This window comes from Odontesthes bonariensis, chromosome 12 (genome assembly GCF_027942865.1).
Source record: "Odontesthes bonariensis isolate fOdoBon6 chromosome 12, fOdoBon6.hap1, whole genome shotgun sequence".
In the NCBI taxonomy this organism is placed as follows: domain Eukaryota; kingdom Metazoa; phylum Chordata; class Actinopteri; order Atheriniformes; family Atherinopsidae; genus Odontesthes; species Odontesthes bonariensis.
The window spans coordinates 19,137,107-19,151,276 of record NC_134517.1 but is presented as its reverse complement, the minus strand read 5'-3'; the positions used below and the strand labels follow the sequence as shown (position 1 = coordinate 19,151,276).

The following is a 14,170-nucleotide window of genomic DNA, read 5'->3' as shown; positions in this document are numbered from 1 at the left end:
TGATTTGGAGTCAATTCATCACGTTATCTAGAAGCTATTGAGCTAAAATGCTAATATTTACATTTAAAAATTAATAAAAATTATGAACAGAACTAAATTGCAAAAATAAAAGGTGTATCTCATGCATCCAGTGTAGTTACATGATCCCACACTGATTTGGAGTCAATCGATCAAGTTACCTGGAAGCTATTGAGCTAAAATGCTAATATTTACATATAAATATTAATACAAATTATGAACAGAACTAAATTGTAAAAATAAAAGGTGTATCTCATGCAGCCAGTGTAGTTACATGATCCCAAACTGATTTGGAGTCAATTAATCGCATGACCTGGAAGCTATTGAGCTAAAATGCTAATATTTACATATAAATATTAATACAAATTATGAACAGAACTAAATTGTAAAAATAAAAGGTGTTTCTCATGCAGCCAGTGTAGTTACATGATTCCAAACTGTTTTGGAGTCAATTGATCACATGACCTGGAAGCTATTGAGCAAAAATGCTAATATTTACATATAAATATTAATAAAATTTATGAACAGAACTAAATTGTAAAAATAAAAGGTGTATCTCATGCAGCCAGTGTAGTTGCATGATCATACACTGATTTGGAGTCAATTGATCACATGACCTGGAAATACGTAAATAAACACCTCCCGGTTTTACAGCTTAAAGGCCTACAGAAAGCTGACACTACACCCAATACATAATGATAATACATACACAGAGGAACAATAATGATCATTGGACTCTACACCAAAACATTTCATAAACGCATGAAATTTGCGATTTTGAATTTGCCGCTAGGAAACCTTCCTGGAATTCCAGACTGGGGGCGGGGCTTCCGTGTGACGTCACACGTGCCATGGTTTTTCCTGGCTGCCTCAGTGTTGCCAATTTAGCTAGATTTGGCGACAAAAAAAATAATCTAGCGACTTTCGGGCTCAATCTGGCTGAATCTAGCGACAATTCAACTTGTTTTGTGAGTGACAAATCAGTTGCCTCGCGACACCATACAAGCCGAGACAGAAGCACTGCAGGACGGTGGGAACCTGGCATTTCCTGTCAAAACCGCAGTTTCAAGCTAGCTACAACCAGAGAATGTCTAATGGAAGAGAACTGCCACTCTCGGTAACTTCCGGTTTCTGAAATGATGTCTCTGTCCATGTGAGGGCGCTCGCGGGCGAGTCCAGAATGAATGGGGGTCTATGGGGGTTGCACCCTAAAAATCCACTTTTCTCAGGATATAATTTTTTGTCAAGTAATTTGAAAGTTGCATTCAAAAGGGGGGGACTAAAAAAATACACTCGGCTGAATATTGCATTTTTGAAGTTCACTTATCTGTTCTAAAAAGCCGTTCAAAAATGGTGATGACGTCACAGATTGCGTACGTTCTGCTTTACGGCAAGTTCTGAGTCACTGCAGAGCCCGTCTGGCAATTCAGCACGGTCGCTATGTACCCTAGCCCAGAGCTATATATAGATACTTCTTTCCATAGCTCTGCCCTGGCCAACTTACGGTGGCAATAGCGAAAATTAAAACAAAGTTTAGACAAAGTTTATACCAACAGAGCTCAGTTTGAATGCATGGACACGTTCAGTGAGTTTGATTTTCTTAATAAAACAAAGGACTAATGAATAAATTGACTAAATAAGTAACACTTGTTGCATGTATTATGCAAAATAATAACACAAACTTAAGTAAAGATTCCAAAAGTAGGCCCTTGTTGTTAAACATATATTTATTAATGTCCTAAAATAACCTATTTTACCTAACCTAATCTAACAAACCTAACTAACCCCCTAATCTATCTACTAAACCCCCCCCTACTGCCACTGCAATTTACAGTCAAGCTGCAGAATTCAGGCCGTGAAGGAATGGCGGAATAAAAATGATTGTTACTATTACTGAGCGGGACATTTACTGTACTTTTTAAGGTCGTAATACTAAACCATGTATATTGACACGTTGAACACACGAATAAGAGACTCAAATTCCATTTATACCCATGTACTTTCACAATACATATATAACGATCTGAAAACAAAAGTGCCCGCAGGAAGAAATAAGTTACTATACACAATTATTAACTTAAATATTAATAGCAGGAAGGTCCTCCTTAAGATTCTGTTTCATATTCCATTCTGGACATCCACTGCTTTGGCTTCAGCTGCCATCAAGCGGGGTCTCTGGTCGTAATCAGTCGCATGTCCGTCACTGACCAATCAGCATTCATTAGCAGAATGCTAGCGTTTTATGGCCAACAACGACCCAAACTGAAAGAAATTGAAAGGACATAAATACTCATTAATTCGACTTTCGACCTATAATCTATATTGAACTTGCCGAATCTAGAATAAAATATGCGATGTTTCAACGACAAGCAGGTGAAATAAATATATTTAGCCGTTTAGCCCCATAGACCCCCATTCATTCTGGACTCGCCCGCGATCACCCCCAGTGGAATTCTGGTGGGACTGCATACAATGGGGCTTACGGAGAGTGGCGAGGCTCTCCGTAGACGGGCTCTAATACAACGAGGGTAGGTTCACTTCCTGTTTTCAAAACAACAGCACGTAATGGCTTTCCCTATGATAAAAGGCAACGGGTATTTCATTTTGTCAAAATAACCGGAAGTGCGTTGCTCACTGCGGCTAGCTTTAGCAGCGCCGAATTCGTCGGAACAAAATGGTAAACAGCCGGTGTTTTGTCAGGTTTTCAACATGTTGGGGATCTAAACGACTACTTTCTCACCTGAAAAGTTTCAAATGTTGCGGGGACAGAGGAAGCAGAGAGACCTGCGGTCGGAACTTGTGTCTGTGCCTCCCTGTCCGCCTGCCTCCTCTCTGGTGAAATCAGCCGGAGCCATCCCGCCGTGTTCAGCTCCCTGCGGTGCGGACACTCACGGTAGCCGTCCACTATTCCGGCACATCAACTTAACTCGCCGGATTGGATGCCTAGTCTCGCCGTGTTGCTACTGCAGTGGGCGTGTAAAGAGGGGCTTGTATACGAAGTTGTAGATAGAACATACGGGCTCCGGGGGAAAGTAAATAACTTGTGATTTTAACCAACCAAAGTTTCTCCCTCTAAAAATTTGAGTTTTGGAGGGAAATGAATGTGTATAAATCGTCAGCAATGGAACATTATTTCGTATTTCACCATGGCTGTGGATCTGCGAGCGAGGAGAGCTGCTGTGCTGCTGCTGCTGCTGCTGCGACACAGGAGATCACATGATCTACTGTCATTGGAGAACGCACTCCATCTGCCGTGGCAAATTTGCATAAAGTTCGGCCGAGCCAAACTTTTTGACGTGCCGCAGGTCCGGCGCTCGCCGTGCCGGAATCCCAGCATGCTTTGCGAGCACGGCGACAACGGTCGGCCGGATTTCATTGAAAATGAATTGAATGCGTTGGATACGGCTTGACGTGCCGGAATAGTGGACGCCTACCGTCAGGGGGAATCCACCTGGCGGAGAGCGGACACACCGCGGGATGGTTGCCCTGAAATCAGCCGGCAGAGCGATCATCAAGAGCCCCGACGTGGACATGATCGCTCTGCCGGCTGATTTCCACTCCCCACCTGGCGGAGAGTGTGTTCGCTCTCCGCCAGGTGGATTCCTGTCCGACCGCAGGTCTCTCTGCTTCCTCTGTCCCCGGTGGTGTGAGCTGCTGGTGCTGAGGACAACAAACGCACTTCGTACATCTACTCGCAATAAAAACTGCACTGAACCCAACGTTTTATATTTCCAAGCGACGTCCCGCGGCACACATCGAAATTTGCCGTGAAGAAGCTGTCCAGGTCTGCCAAACTGCTGTCTTCGCTACTAGAACTACTGGTGATTGTTCCAGCAGCTGGCACTCGTGACGTCATGCACCTGTGTTCCAGTTTGCCAAATTCGAGTCAAATGTGGTGATAGTTTATTGGGCCTAATCAGGACTATCCAGGGGATTAAAATTATTTTAAAATCATGAAAAAATTCCATGGTATATAAGGAATCGATCTGCTATTTCAGTTTTGTGAAAAAAATCACCTTTCTGTAGGCCTTTAAAGGTTTAGCTTTTGCTTTTGCTTTTTTGCTTTAGCTTTTGAATCTTGTCAAGAGGGAAACACAGCTCATGGTAGGAAAGTGAACTGGTAAAAAGGAATTCATTAATGAAAACACACAAGGCTTCTTCCTCATCTACAACAGTCAATTATTGCATTTTTGTGGCCTTTATCTGGCTCCACAGCTTTGTCGCCTAAGCTCCACGGCGCGAACTCCCGGTTTTAGTTTCCAAATGAAAACGGCCATTTTGGCCCTGTGTAGCCGAAATAGCTCAGTTGGGAGAGCATCAGACTGAAGATCTGAAGGTCCCTGGTTCAATCCGGGGTTTCGGCAAAGACTACTATGAATTGTGGATGTTTGTCAAGAGGGAACAATAGCCCATGTTAGGAAAGTGAACTGGTAAAAAGAAATTATCTCAAAAAACCTAGATCAATGAAAACATAGAGGCTGGTAGGAAAGTGAACTGGTAAAAAGGAATTATCTCAAAAGAGTTTCATTAATGAAAACACAATAAGGCTTTTTCCTCACCTACAACAGTCAATTATTGCATTTTTGTGGCCTTTATCTGGCTCCACAGCTTTGTAGCCAAAGTCAAGAGGGAACAATAGCCCATGTTAGGAAAGTGAACTGGTAAAAAGAAATTATCTCAAAAAACCTAGATCAATGAAAACATACGAGGCTGGTAGGAAAGTGAACTGGTAAAAAAAGGAATTATCTCAATGAAAACACACGAGGCTGGTAGGAAAGTGAACTGGTAAAAAGGAATTATCTCAAAAGAGCTTCATTATTGAAAACACACAAGGCTTCTTCCTCATCTACAACAGTCAATTATTGCATTTTTGTCGCCTTTATCTGGCTCCACAGCTTTGTCGCCTAAGCTCCACAGAGCGAGCTCCCAGTTTTAGTTTCCAAATGAAAACGGTCATTTTGGCACTATGTAGCCGAAATAGCTCAGTTGGGAGAGCATCAGACTGAAGATCTGAAGGTCCCTGGTTCAATCCCGGGTTTCGGCAAAGACTACTATGAATTGTGGATGTTTGTCAAGAGGGAACAACAGCCCATGTTAGGAAAGTGAACTGGTAAAAAGGAATTATCTCAATGAAAACACACGAGGCTGGTAGGAAAGTGAACTGGTAAAAAGAAATTATTTCAAAAAACCTAGATCAATGAAAACAAACGAGGCTGGTAGGAAAGTGAACTGGTAAAAAGGAATTATCTCAAAAGAGCTTCATTAATGAAAACACACAAGGCTTCTTCCTCATCTACAACAGTCAATTATTGTATTTTTGTGGCCTTTATCTGGCTCCACAGTAGCCTTTGTAGCCAAAGCTCCACGGAGCGAGCTCCGAATTTTAGTTTTCAAATGAAAACGGCCATTTTGGCCCTGTGTAGCCGAAATAGCTCAGACTGAAGATCTGAAGGTCCCTGGTTCAATCCCGGGTTTCGGCAAAGACTACTATGAATTGTGGATGTTTGTCAAGAGGGAAACACAGCCCATGTTAGGAAAGTGAACTGGTAAAAAGGAATTATTTCAAAAAACCTAGATCAATGAAAACATACGAGGCTGGTAGGAAAGTGAACTGGTAAAAAGGAATTATCTCAAAAGAGCTTCATTAATGAAAACACACAAGGCTTCTTCCTCATCTACAACAGTTAATTATTGCATTTTTGTGGCCTTTATCTGGACCCAAAGCTTTGTCGCCTAAGCTCCACGGAGCGAGCTCTGTGTTTTAGTTTCCAAATGAAAACGGCCATTTTGGCCCTGTGTAGCCGAAATAGCTCAGACTGAAGATCTGAAGGTCCCTGGTTCAATCCCGGGTTTCGGCAAAGACTACTATGAATTGTGGATGTTTGTCAAGAGGGAACAACAGCCCATGTTAGGAAAGTGAACTGGTAAAAAGGAATTATCTCAAAAAACCTAGATCAATGAAAACATACGAGGCTGGTAGGAAAGGGAACTGGTAAAAAGGAATTATCTTAAAAAACCTGCATTAATGAAAACATACGAGGCTTCTTTCTCATCTACAAGTGTCAATTATTGCATTTTTGTGGCCTTTATCTGGCTCCACAGCTTTGTCGACGGAGCTCCCGGTTTTAGTTTCCAAATGAAAACGGCCATTTTTGCTCAATAGCTTCCAGGTAATGTGATCAATTTACTCCAAATCAGTTTGGGATCATGTAACTACACTGGCTACATGAGATACGCCTTTTATTTTTACATTTTAGATCTGTTCATATTTTTTATTAATATTTATATATTTAAATATTAGCATTTTTGCTCAATAGCTTCCAGGTCATGTGATCAATTGACTCCAAATCAGTGTGAGGTCATGTAACTACACTTGCTACATGAGATACACCTTTTATTTTTATATTTTAGATCTGTTCATATTTTTAATGAATTTTTACATGTAAATATTAGCATTTTTGCTCAATAGCTTCCAGGTCTTGTGATCAATTGACTCCAAATCAGTGTGAGGTCATGTAACTACACTGGCTGCATGAGATACGCCTTTTATTTTTACATTTTAGATCTGTTCATATTTTTTATTAATTTTTATATGTAAATATTAGCATTTTTGCTCAATAGCTTCCAGGTCATGTGATCAATTGACTCCAAATCAGTGTGAGGTCATGTAACTACACTGGCTGCATGAGATACGCCTTTTATTTTTACATTTTAGATCCGTTCATATTTTTTATTAATTTTTATATGTAAATATTAGCATTTTTGCTCAATAGCTTCCAGGTCATGTGATCAATTGACTCCAAATCAGTGTGAGGTCATGTAACTACACTTGCTGCATGAGATACACCTTTTATTTTTACAATTTAGATCTGTTCATATTTTTTTATTAATTTTTATATGTAAATTTTAGCATTTTTGCTCAATAGCTTCCAGGTAATGTGATCAATTGACTCCAAATCAGTTTGGGATCATGTAACTACACTTGCTACATGAGATACACCTTTTATTTTTACAATTCAGTTCTGTCCATAATTTTCAATAAATTTATACACAGTAGCTCATCTCTGCTTTAAATATAAATTTTTTTTTCCTTTTTATTTTATTTTGAAAACCGGAAGTTGGAACACGCTGCAGTCGTCCTCTCCGTGTGTTTACTGTAAAGTCTGCAATACGGGTGCACTTGAAATGTTGGAGTGGCTTGCTTGCGAATGTCTGTCGAATATCCAACTTAAAACTAATTTCACCTAAGTGAGATTACCTGTTTATTTTTGTTAATTTAATAGCTTATCTGAACAGTCTCAACCAGTTGCCAAGCTGTTTTCAATCTCCCAGTCTTGCATGAAGTGAACTGTCACGCTCATATAAGGTTCGCACAGGTTCTGCTTGACCACATATCGCTGGTCAACGCAAAATGGGTGACGTTAGTGAGCCGGTCCGCAACGTTCTGCCTGACTTTACTATACATTTGCGGCAGTGCTTCTCGTGCAAAATAGTTCCGACTGGGAAGCTCGTATCTCGGGCCCAGCTTTTTAATTAGCTCTTTGAACCCGACCTGTTCCACTGTTGCAACAGGGACCATGTCTTTGGCAATGTGAAAGGACACACGGCACACAGCGGGAAAATGAAGCTTGCAGTGAGCTTTGTCAGGTTGGGGACGGCTTGTGCCTGTGGCTTCTGCAGCACGCAGTTTCACACACTCTTCATATTGCACTTTGTGTCACGTTTTTAAGTGATAAAAAAGATTCGTAGTGCTTCCACCACTGGCTGCAATGTGCTTATGGCACTCCCTACATATAGCTTGGTTTTGTTGCTCGTCTCACAATTTGAATCCGAACCATCTCCAAATGATTGAGCCACTGCTTTTTCTTTTACCAGCCAAGGGGCTCTCCTCCGTACGCTCCGCAGGTGTTGTTGCCTTCTCCATGTTTGTTTAAGAGTGCCGGAGTGTTCCTCCCCCTCCCCCCTCTGTACATGAAAGAGGAGGGGCGGAGCCGGAGCGAGGGAAGCAGTGCCATAAGTACCCCTGACTGCAGACCGCAGATCGGGGCGGAGATCAACGTTGAGGGGGCGGAACGTTGAGGGGGCGGGGCTCAACGTTGAGGGGGCGGAGCTCAATGACTCCTTTGCGGGTGCCATCTGGTGGCGGAGACCATGCAGCACATTCACAAACAGCAAGCAGCACCGAGTTGCCTAAAATAAGGAATCAATTATAACTGTATATAAAACAATTATAATAATATATATTAGATATATAATTATATATATGAAACAATTATATATATTAGATAGATAATTATATATATATTAGCACAGAGTTTGACCTGTGCTTATATATATATAACTATCTGCAGACTGAGATCAGCTGATTATCTGAGTCAAGACTGTCCTACTGTTGCCTGTTTGGGACAAAAACCTGCAGCTGGTGATGGAAATTGAATCATTTTGAACCATTGTCTCAAAGTGGTTCACTACCCGAAGCTTCATTCAATTCCCTTGGGTTACATATACTGGCAGTAGCGATTGTTGCACCAAATAAAGCAAATATGATACATCTCTTCTGTATATAATAACACAATAATTTAAAAACAATGTGAAAAATTTTGGTTTGTCATTCATATTTTCTTTGGGAGTGTGCTTGGTGTAATAAAGAGGGTGCTTGTGTTGCTTCACGTGTTTTTATTCAAGAAAAATAGTTTTTGTACAGTAGAAGGGCTCAAACGGTTTCTTTTTTTTTTTTTTAGACAATTTTTCCAGTGAGTTTGAAGCATGCTTCAAAGCTCTGGTGTTGTTTATTTTTAAAAAAACGAGTGTAGGGGCATAGTACTATGAATTATTTTATGAGACACACATCTTTCTTTTTTTAAATAAAAAATTGACAGTTCTCGTTTATTTTTGAAAACCAGAAGTTACCACATGCTGTTGAAAGTTAGCGCTGAGTTTCTAAGTCGTCTCCGTGGTGTAAGATAATAACTAAGCTAATAACTAAGAACACAGTGTATCGTCACAGAGAGCATAGCATATTTTAAAATGAAAAAAATGTTACTTTCTTCCTTGTCTGTCACAAATATTGCAAAATAGCACATTAAAAAACAAATCTACTTATTCTCCTCCACACAGTCTTCTTCTGCGGTTCAATGTGTTGTTCTATGTTGAGCATCAACGTTGAGCACCGCCACCAGATGGCACCCGCAAAGGAGTCATTGAGCTCCGCCCCCTCAACGTTGATCTCCGCCCCGATCTGCGGTCTGCAGTCAGGGGCAGCAGTGCAGAGAGCTCTGATCTATATCGATATATGCGATATGGTCTAATTCCATATCTTATTTAAAAATCTATCGATATATCTTAAATATCGATATATCACCCAGCCCTACTCCTGTGTCTTAAAGTGTCTGTTGTTCTAGGCCGTTTTGTCATTTCCAGTCATCGGGATGCATTTCTCCTGCTATAATGGGCGTATTAAGACGAGCTGGATGCATATCTCAGGACTTTCATGTTGTGATGCAACAAGTCAGCAGTATGAATCTCAAAGGTGTGTGAACCTCAGGTCCATACAAACACAGGGGGAACGCCATCTGATGGCATCGTTTCTAAGCCATTGAGATACATTTTCCCCGGACAAATTAAGGTAACAACATTTGAGGTAACAAGTCAGCAGTATGAATTTGACGTTTGCGTCCACATCCTTGAAATCAAGTGAAAAATCTTGGTATTTCTTACTTTAATTAGCTGCTTCCTGACAATGTTCTGCACTGAACACTGAGATTTAGTGCACCATTTGAGTTCCTGCAAGAACATAAGAAACACTAACAGAACTACATATTTGCTCCTAAAATACCAACAAAACAGATGTAATAATAAACTGTTCTTTGGAAGAAAAAAAAAAGAAAAAAAAGAATTAAGTTCCATTTTATGGCTCCTGGAGCAAATTTTAGGCAACTCCACTGAATTCAAGAACAAAAACAACATTCTCGGGCATTTTAATTAACCTCATCTGAGACGCAGCTACGTGTCAGTGACAAAAACCAAAAATATGCATTTCATCATAAATAAAATCGTCCTTCGCCATATTTTATTTAGAGAGTAATGTCTACGTGCAAATGGGAAAATATTTGATCAAATGGACAGTGTTTTAATCAGTGTGGGGGTCGAGCTCGTTTCAGGCTTTTCATGAACACCTTTGTTCAGTTGTGTTTCATGCCACCATCTTTAACTTTGACCGTGAACTTCAATTAGAAATATCTCCAAGTAAAAATCCTTCAGCTCTCTGCTTTAGGCTGAACAGCTTTCGAGGATTTTGTTCTTCTTTGAGACTACGTTAAATTATCTCGGTTACGTCTTTGTCTACGAATTTGTGCAACTTACCTAATTACGTCCCTAAAAAAAATACTCGCAAAAAAACCCAGACAAGAAAGGCAAAAAGACAATGAAGACCCCTGGACAAAGGTCGCAAAGGTCGAAAAATCTTCAGAGCCTACTGCATCATCCCGTGATAGTGTGGCTAACATGTGGGCGGTGTCCTCGTGAACCAACCAGTGTTAAAGGCGCATTGAAGGTTGACTGTAGCTGAGAAGGACGAGCAGTCACCTGTGAAGGTCTGTGACTGAGACTGAGTTTGTGTTGTGTGCTTGAATTGACCAATGTTGAGTAAACACGCACATTTGAGTTGTTACATACAACTGTTGCACGGCTCCAAATGTGGAACGTCTCTCTTGTACTGAGTGTAATGCCAGCGTCACTGTGATACGTTACAATTTTCTCCCTCTTCAGCCTTCATCCCGTTCAACACCTGGTGCCACAGCACTGACGATACATGCCTCCATCAAGAACTTATCGCTCACAGTCAAATGCCTAGTTTAAGTCGTCAACTTAACCAACTTGAGTACATTGGTGAGGAAGGTTCATTTCCTTCAAGATTCAATCAGAAACCCTCAGCAGACTCATCCTCAGAATCTCACAGACCAGATGAATACATTTTCCCCCACAATTTTGAAAGGAAGAACATGTAAACTCACAGTTGAGCTGTATGGTTAGGTTCAGGATTTTTTCCTCCCTCTGAGCTTCAGAGGTGACGACGCACAGGACCGAACCACCGTTGATTTCCATGGTAGGTTTTCCAAACAGCGAGCTAACTACGGTGGTTGTCCCGTTCTCATGCTGAGTAGTGTTGGTTGTATTTCTCACTTCTTCTCCAAGATTAGTGGTGATCCACCTCACCACTGCAGGCGGCTTGGACCCTGCAGCCATGCAGCTCGCGATTGGGGCCTCTTTGTCTCCCAAAACAAGTACTTCATCTTTCAGGCTTGTGGCTGGAGGCACTAAGAAGGGAACGGGAAAGTCAAAATGCAAAAAAGAAAGTGAAACAGCACAATATCCAGAACATTTTCAAAACCTTGTTTCATACCGAGCACTGCCAAGGGGATTTCTGTCCTGTGATTTCCGCTGGGGAACAAAGTGAATATGCACGTGTAACTTCCTTCATCCTTCAAGGTGATGTTGGATAACTGGATAGTTCCATCTTTAGCTCCAAAATTCCCAAGAAATTGAAAGCGGTCATCCCCTCCATTGACAAAAAGAGCTTTATTTGTGGATTCAATTATATAGAAATTGTCATTTACGGGATTCTCCTTCGTCCTCCTCTGCCATGAAATCTGAGTGAGGGTCTCGGTGGTGTCACCCAGTTTGCAGGATAAGATGGCGGATTCTCCAAATACTCCGGTTGCACGTCCACCAGTCGCCAGCGCTGTGAAGTTAATGAAATACAATCAGTTAATGTGACTCAAAATCTTATAACATAGTGTATACATAGTATAACTATAGTGGCAAAATTACAAGAGTATCAAACCGCCACGTCTTTGAAACAACCATGTTCGGCCTGATAAAAAGAAAACTTTTGGGGTCTAAAACGATCCTGCAAGACAATGTGAACGTTACCTGATTTTCTGACCTTTCAAGTTTCTTTTTTTGTACATATTGTAAAATATCCTCTGAACATTTGTTATTTCAGCGTTGCACACCAACATCTCAGCCTGATCTAAATATGGTCGAAACCTTGCCGCTGCGTAGTTGTCAGCCCTGGTTTTGACAGGGACTCAGATTTAGACTCAGACTTTCACTAAATGAGCCATTTCAGCATTTTTAATCATTATTTTTTTTACATGTTTCTTTTATATTCTGAAAAAAAAAACACCTTAATTAATTTCAAGACATTCATTGCCAAAAAAAAAGTAAACATTTACGGAATTGATCCCAGAACTTCTGCAATTCGCTCAGACGTTTTAATTCAGCTCCCTGTTTGATTGCGATCCATTCTTCCTCTTTCAATGCCTCGAGATGATTCCAGTTTGTGACTTTCTGTGTGTTCACGAGTTCACACGGAAAAGCTCTTATAGAAAGCAGTGGAAAACCTTCACACGCACACGAGAAATACAGTATTAGTCATTAGAACCAGAAGCTGTTTTTTTTTTTTTACGGAAGTTGATGTGTTTCGCAATGAGCCGTGGCACAGATTCTATAATTCGTTATAATGGCTGTGGCCGTGGCGCGTTTATTTCAGTTCGGCACACTGACGTCTGCTGAGCAGCCCGCTGAGTAAGTTGCAGAACCAGCGGCTTCAATCAGTAATATTTCACCGCGGCTCGCGACTACAATGTCCGCGCTTACACCACACCAGGTAAAAAAATAATATGTTTAAAAAATTAAAAAAATGTAAAAAGAAAAAAGAAGCAATTTATATTAAAGGTTTTCCCGAATTTATATGAGAGCTTTTCAGGTGCGTGTACGCAAGCTAACTCTGAATTGTGAGTGAGCCTCTCCCTTTGGATGGGAAGCGACTTTATGTAAAGTTTCGCGGTGCGTCACGGGGATTCGTCTGAATGCTGCACATCCTTTTCATAACACTACTCATCTTCAACATACCAAAAAAGGCAGCGAGCGCAGACATCAACTTGCGCACGCTCGCGCAAGGTCCACAAAGTTCTAGTAAAACATTTTTTTCAGGTACGACTATTATAGGCCTATATGGATCAACTGTGGAAATGGGGGTTTCAATCAGTTATTCAACAATAACTGATTGAAATACAATCAGTTAATTGCGACTCAAAATCTAATAACATAGTGTACACATAGTATAACTATAGTGGCAAAATTACAAGAGTATCCGGAGCACATCACATTCTTTTCATAACACTTCTCATCTTCAACATACCAGCAGCGAGCGCAGACATCAACTTGCGCACGCTCGCGCAAGGTCCAAAGTTCTAGTAAAACATTTTTTCAGGTACGACTATTATATATGGATCAACTGTGGAAATGGGGGACTCAAACTGCAAACTGCATAATCGTGATGGGTCCCGTTTGATCAACTCTCTTCTGATCTTCAACTAATGAACCACAGAGAAGCGTTCCGTTCGAGATTAACCTCGAACTTAAATTCCATCTTCACAGAGCACAGCATGTAGCAAGGACGGTGAAAAATGAACTAACCTTCAGACCAACTGCTTGAGATGAGTGTGGACGTCCAAAAGAGCAGCTGGTACATCGTGAAAAAACCCTGCTGCTGCCCAGAACAGACACCGTGAATTCTCTGCGCAACTACCACAATGAGAAGACGAGCGAAAACAATGACGTCAGGACGTAAAGATCCAGCTATGATGATGCTAAAATGGCTTTTAAGCTTTTCATTTGCCATTCGTTTTGACCAAATATAAAACAAACAAAAGAACTAAAACGAGCTAAAACAAAACAAAGAAAACCCACCGTGCAGTTACTCTTTTCGCACAACATGATTGATCTCTTCAGGTTTTCCCGGAATCAATTGAATGTTTTCACGTCACCTTCAGAGGATTTTTAGCCAATAGCATTCCCGTTCACTGTAATCCAACCATAATCCAATCAAACCATATTCATTAAATTCCAAATTAGTCCGATTTATACAGAGCGTAGAAAAAAAATGAATTTAAAATAATGTGGCCTGGCTTAGGAAGAAAAAAATGGAAAAAGCTCTCTGATGATGGATTTTCTAAGCTCCCTTTACGGATCCAAAACAGGGGTCGAGGCACTTTGTGAGTTGTATCGGACAAGTAACGCACTAATAAAAGTCACACGGATTTCCTTGAGTTGCAGGGTGAACCAGACTTCCCTGTAATGCGACTTT

The 14,170-nt window shown here is 40.8% G+C and overlaps 1 protein-coding gene and 1 non-coding gene across 7 annotated transcripts in view; one reads left to right on the top strand and one right to left on the bottom strand.

Moving 5' to 3' along the window:
- Positions 1-13,748, bottom strand: part of LOC142396587 (poliovirus receptor homolog) — an 89,640-nt gene extending 75,892 nt beyond the window's left edge. For 3 of the 6 annotated variants that reach the window (XR_012772548.1, XR_012772547.1, XM_075479481.1), the window contains exons 1-3: positions 13,501-13,672; positions 11,420-11,758; positions 11,031-11,333 (exon numbers count right to left, since the gene is read on the bottom strand). Coding sequence is in view for 3 of the 6 variants with exons in the window: in XM_075479481.1 (XP_075335596.1) it covers positions 11,031-11,333; positions 11,420-11,758; positions 13,501-13,555 (697 nt within the window). In the remaining 3 variants the exon portion in view is untranslated. Of the gene's footprint in view, positions 1-11,030; positions 11,334-11,419; positions 11,759-13,500 lie in introns of all 6 variants that reach the window. The other 3 variants (XR_012772549.1, XM_075479482.1, XM_075479480.1) reach the window with 2 other exon arrangements.
- Positions 4,990-5,062, top strand: trnaf-gaa (transfer RNA phenylalanine (anticodon GAA)). The gene has a single exon. It is a non-coding gene; the product is annotated as a tRNA-Phe (tRNA).
- Positions 13,749-14,170: the final 422 nt, after the last annotated feature.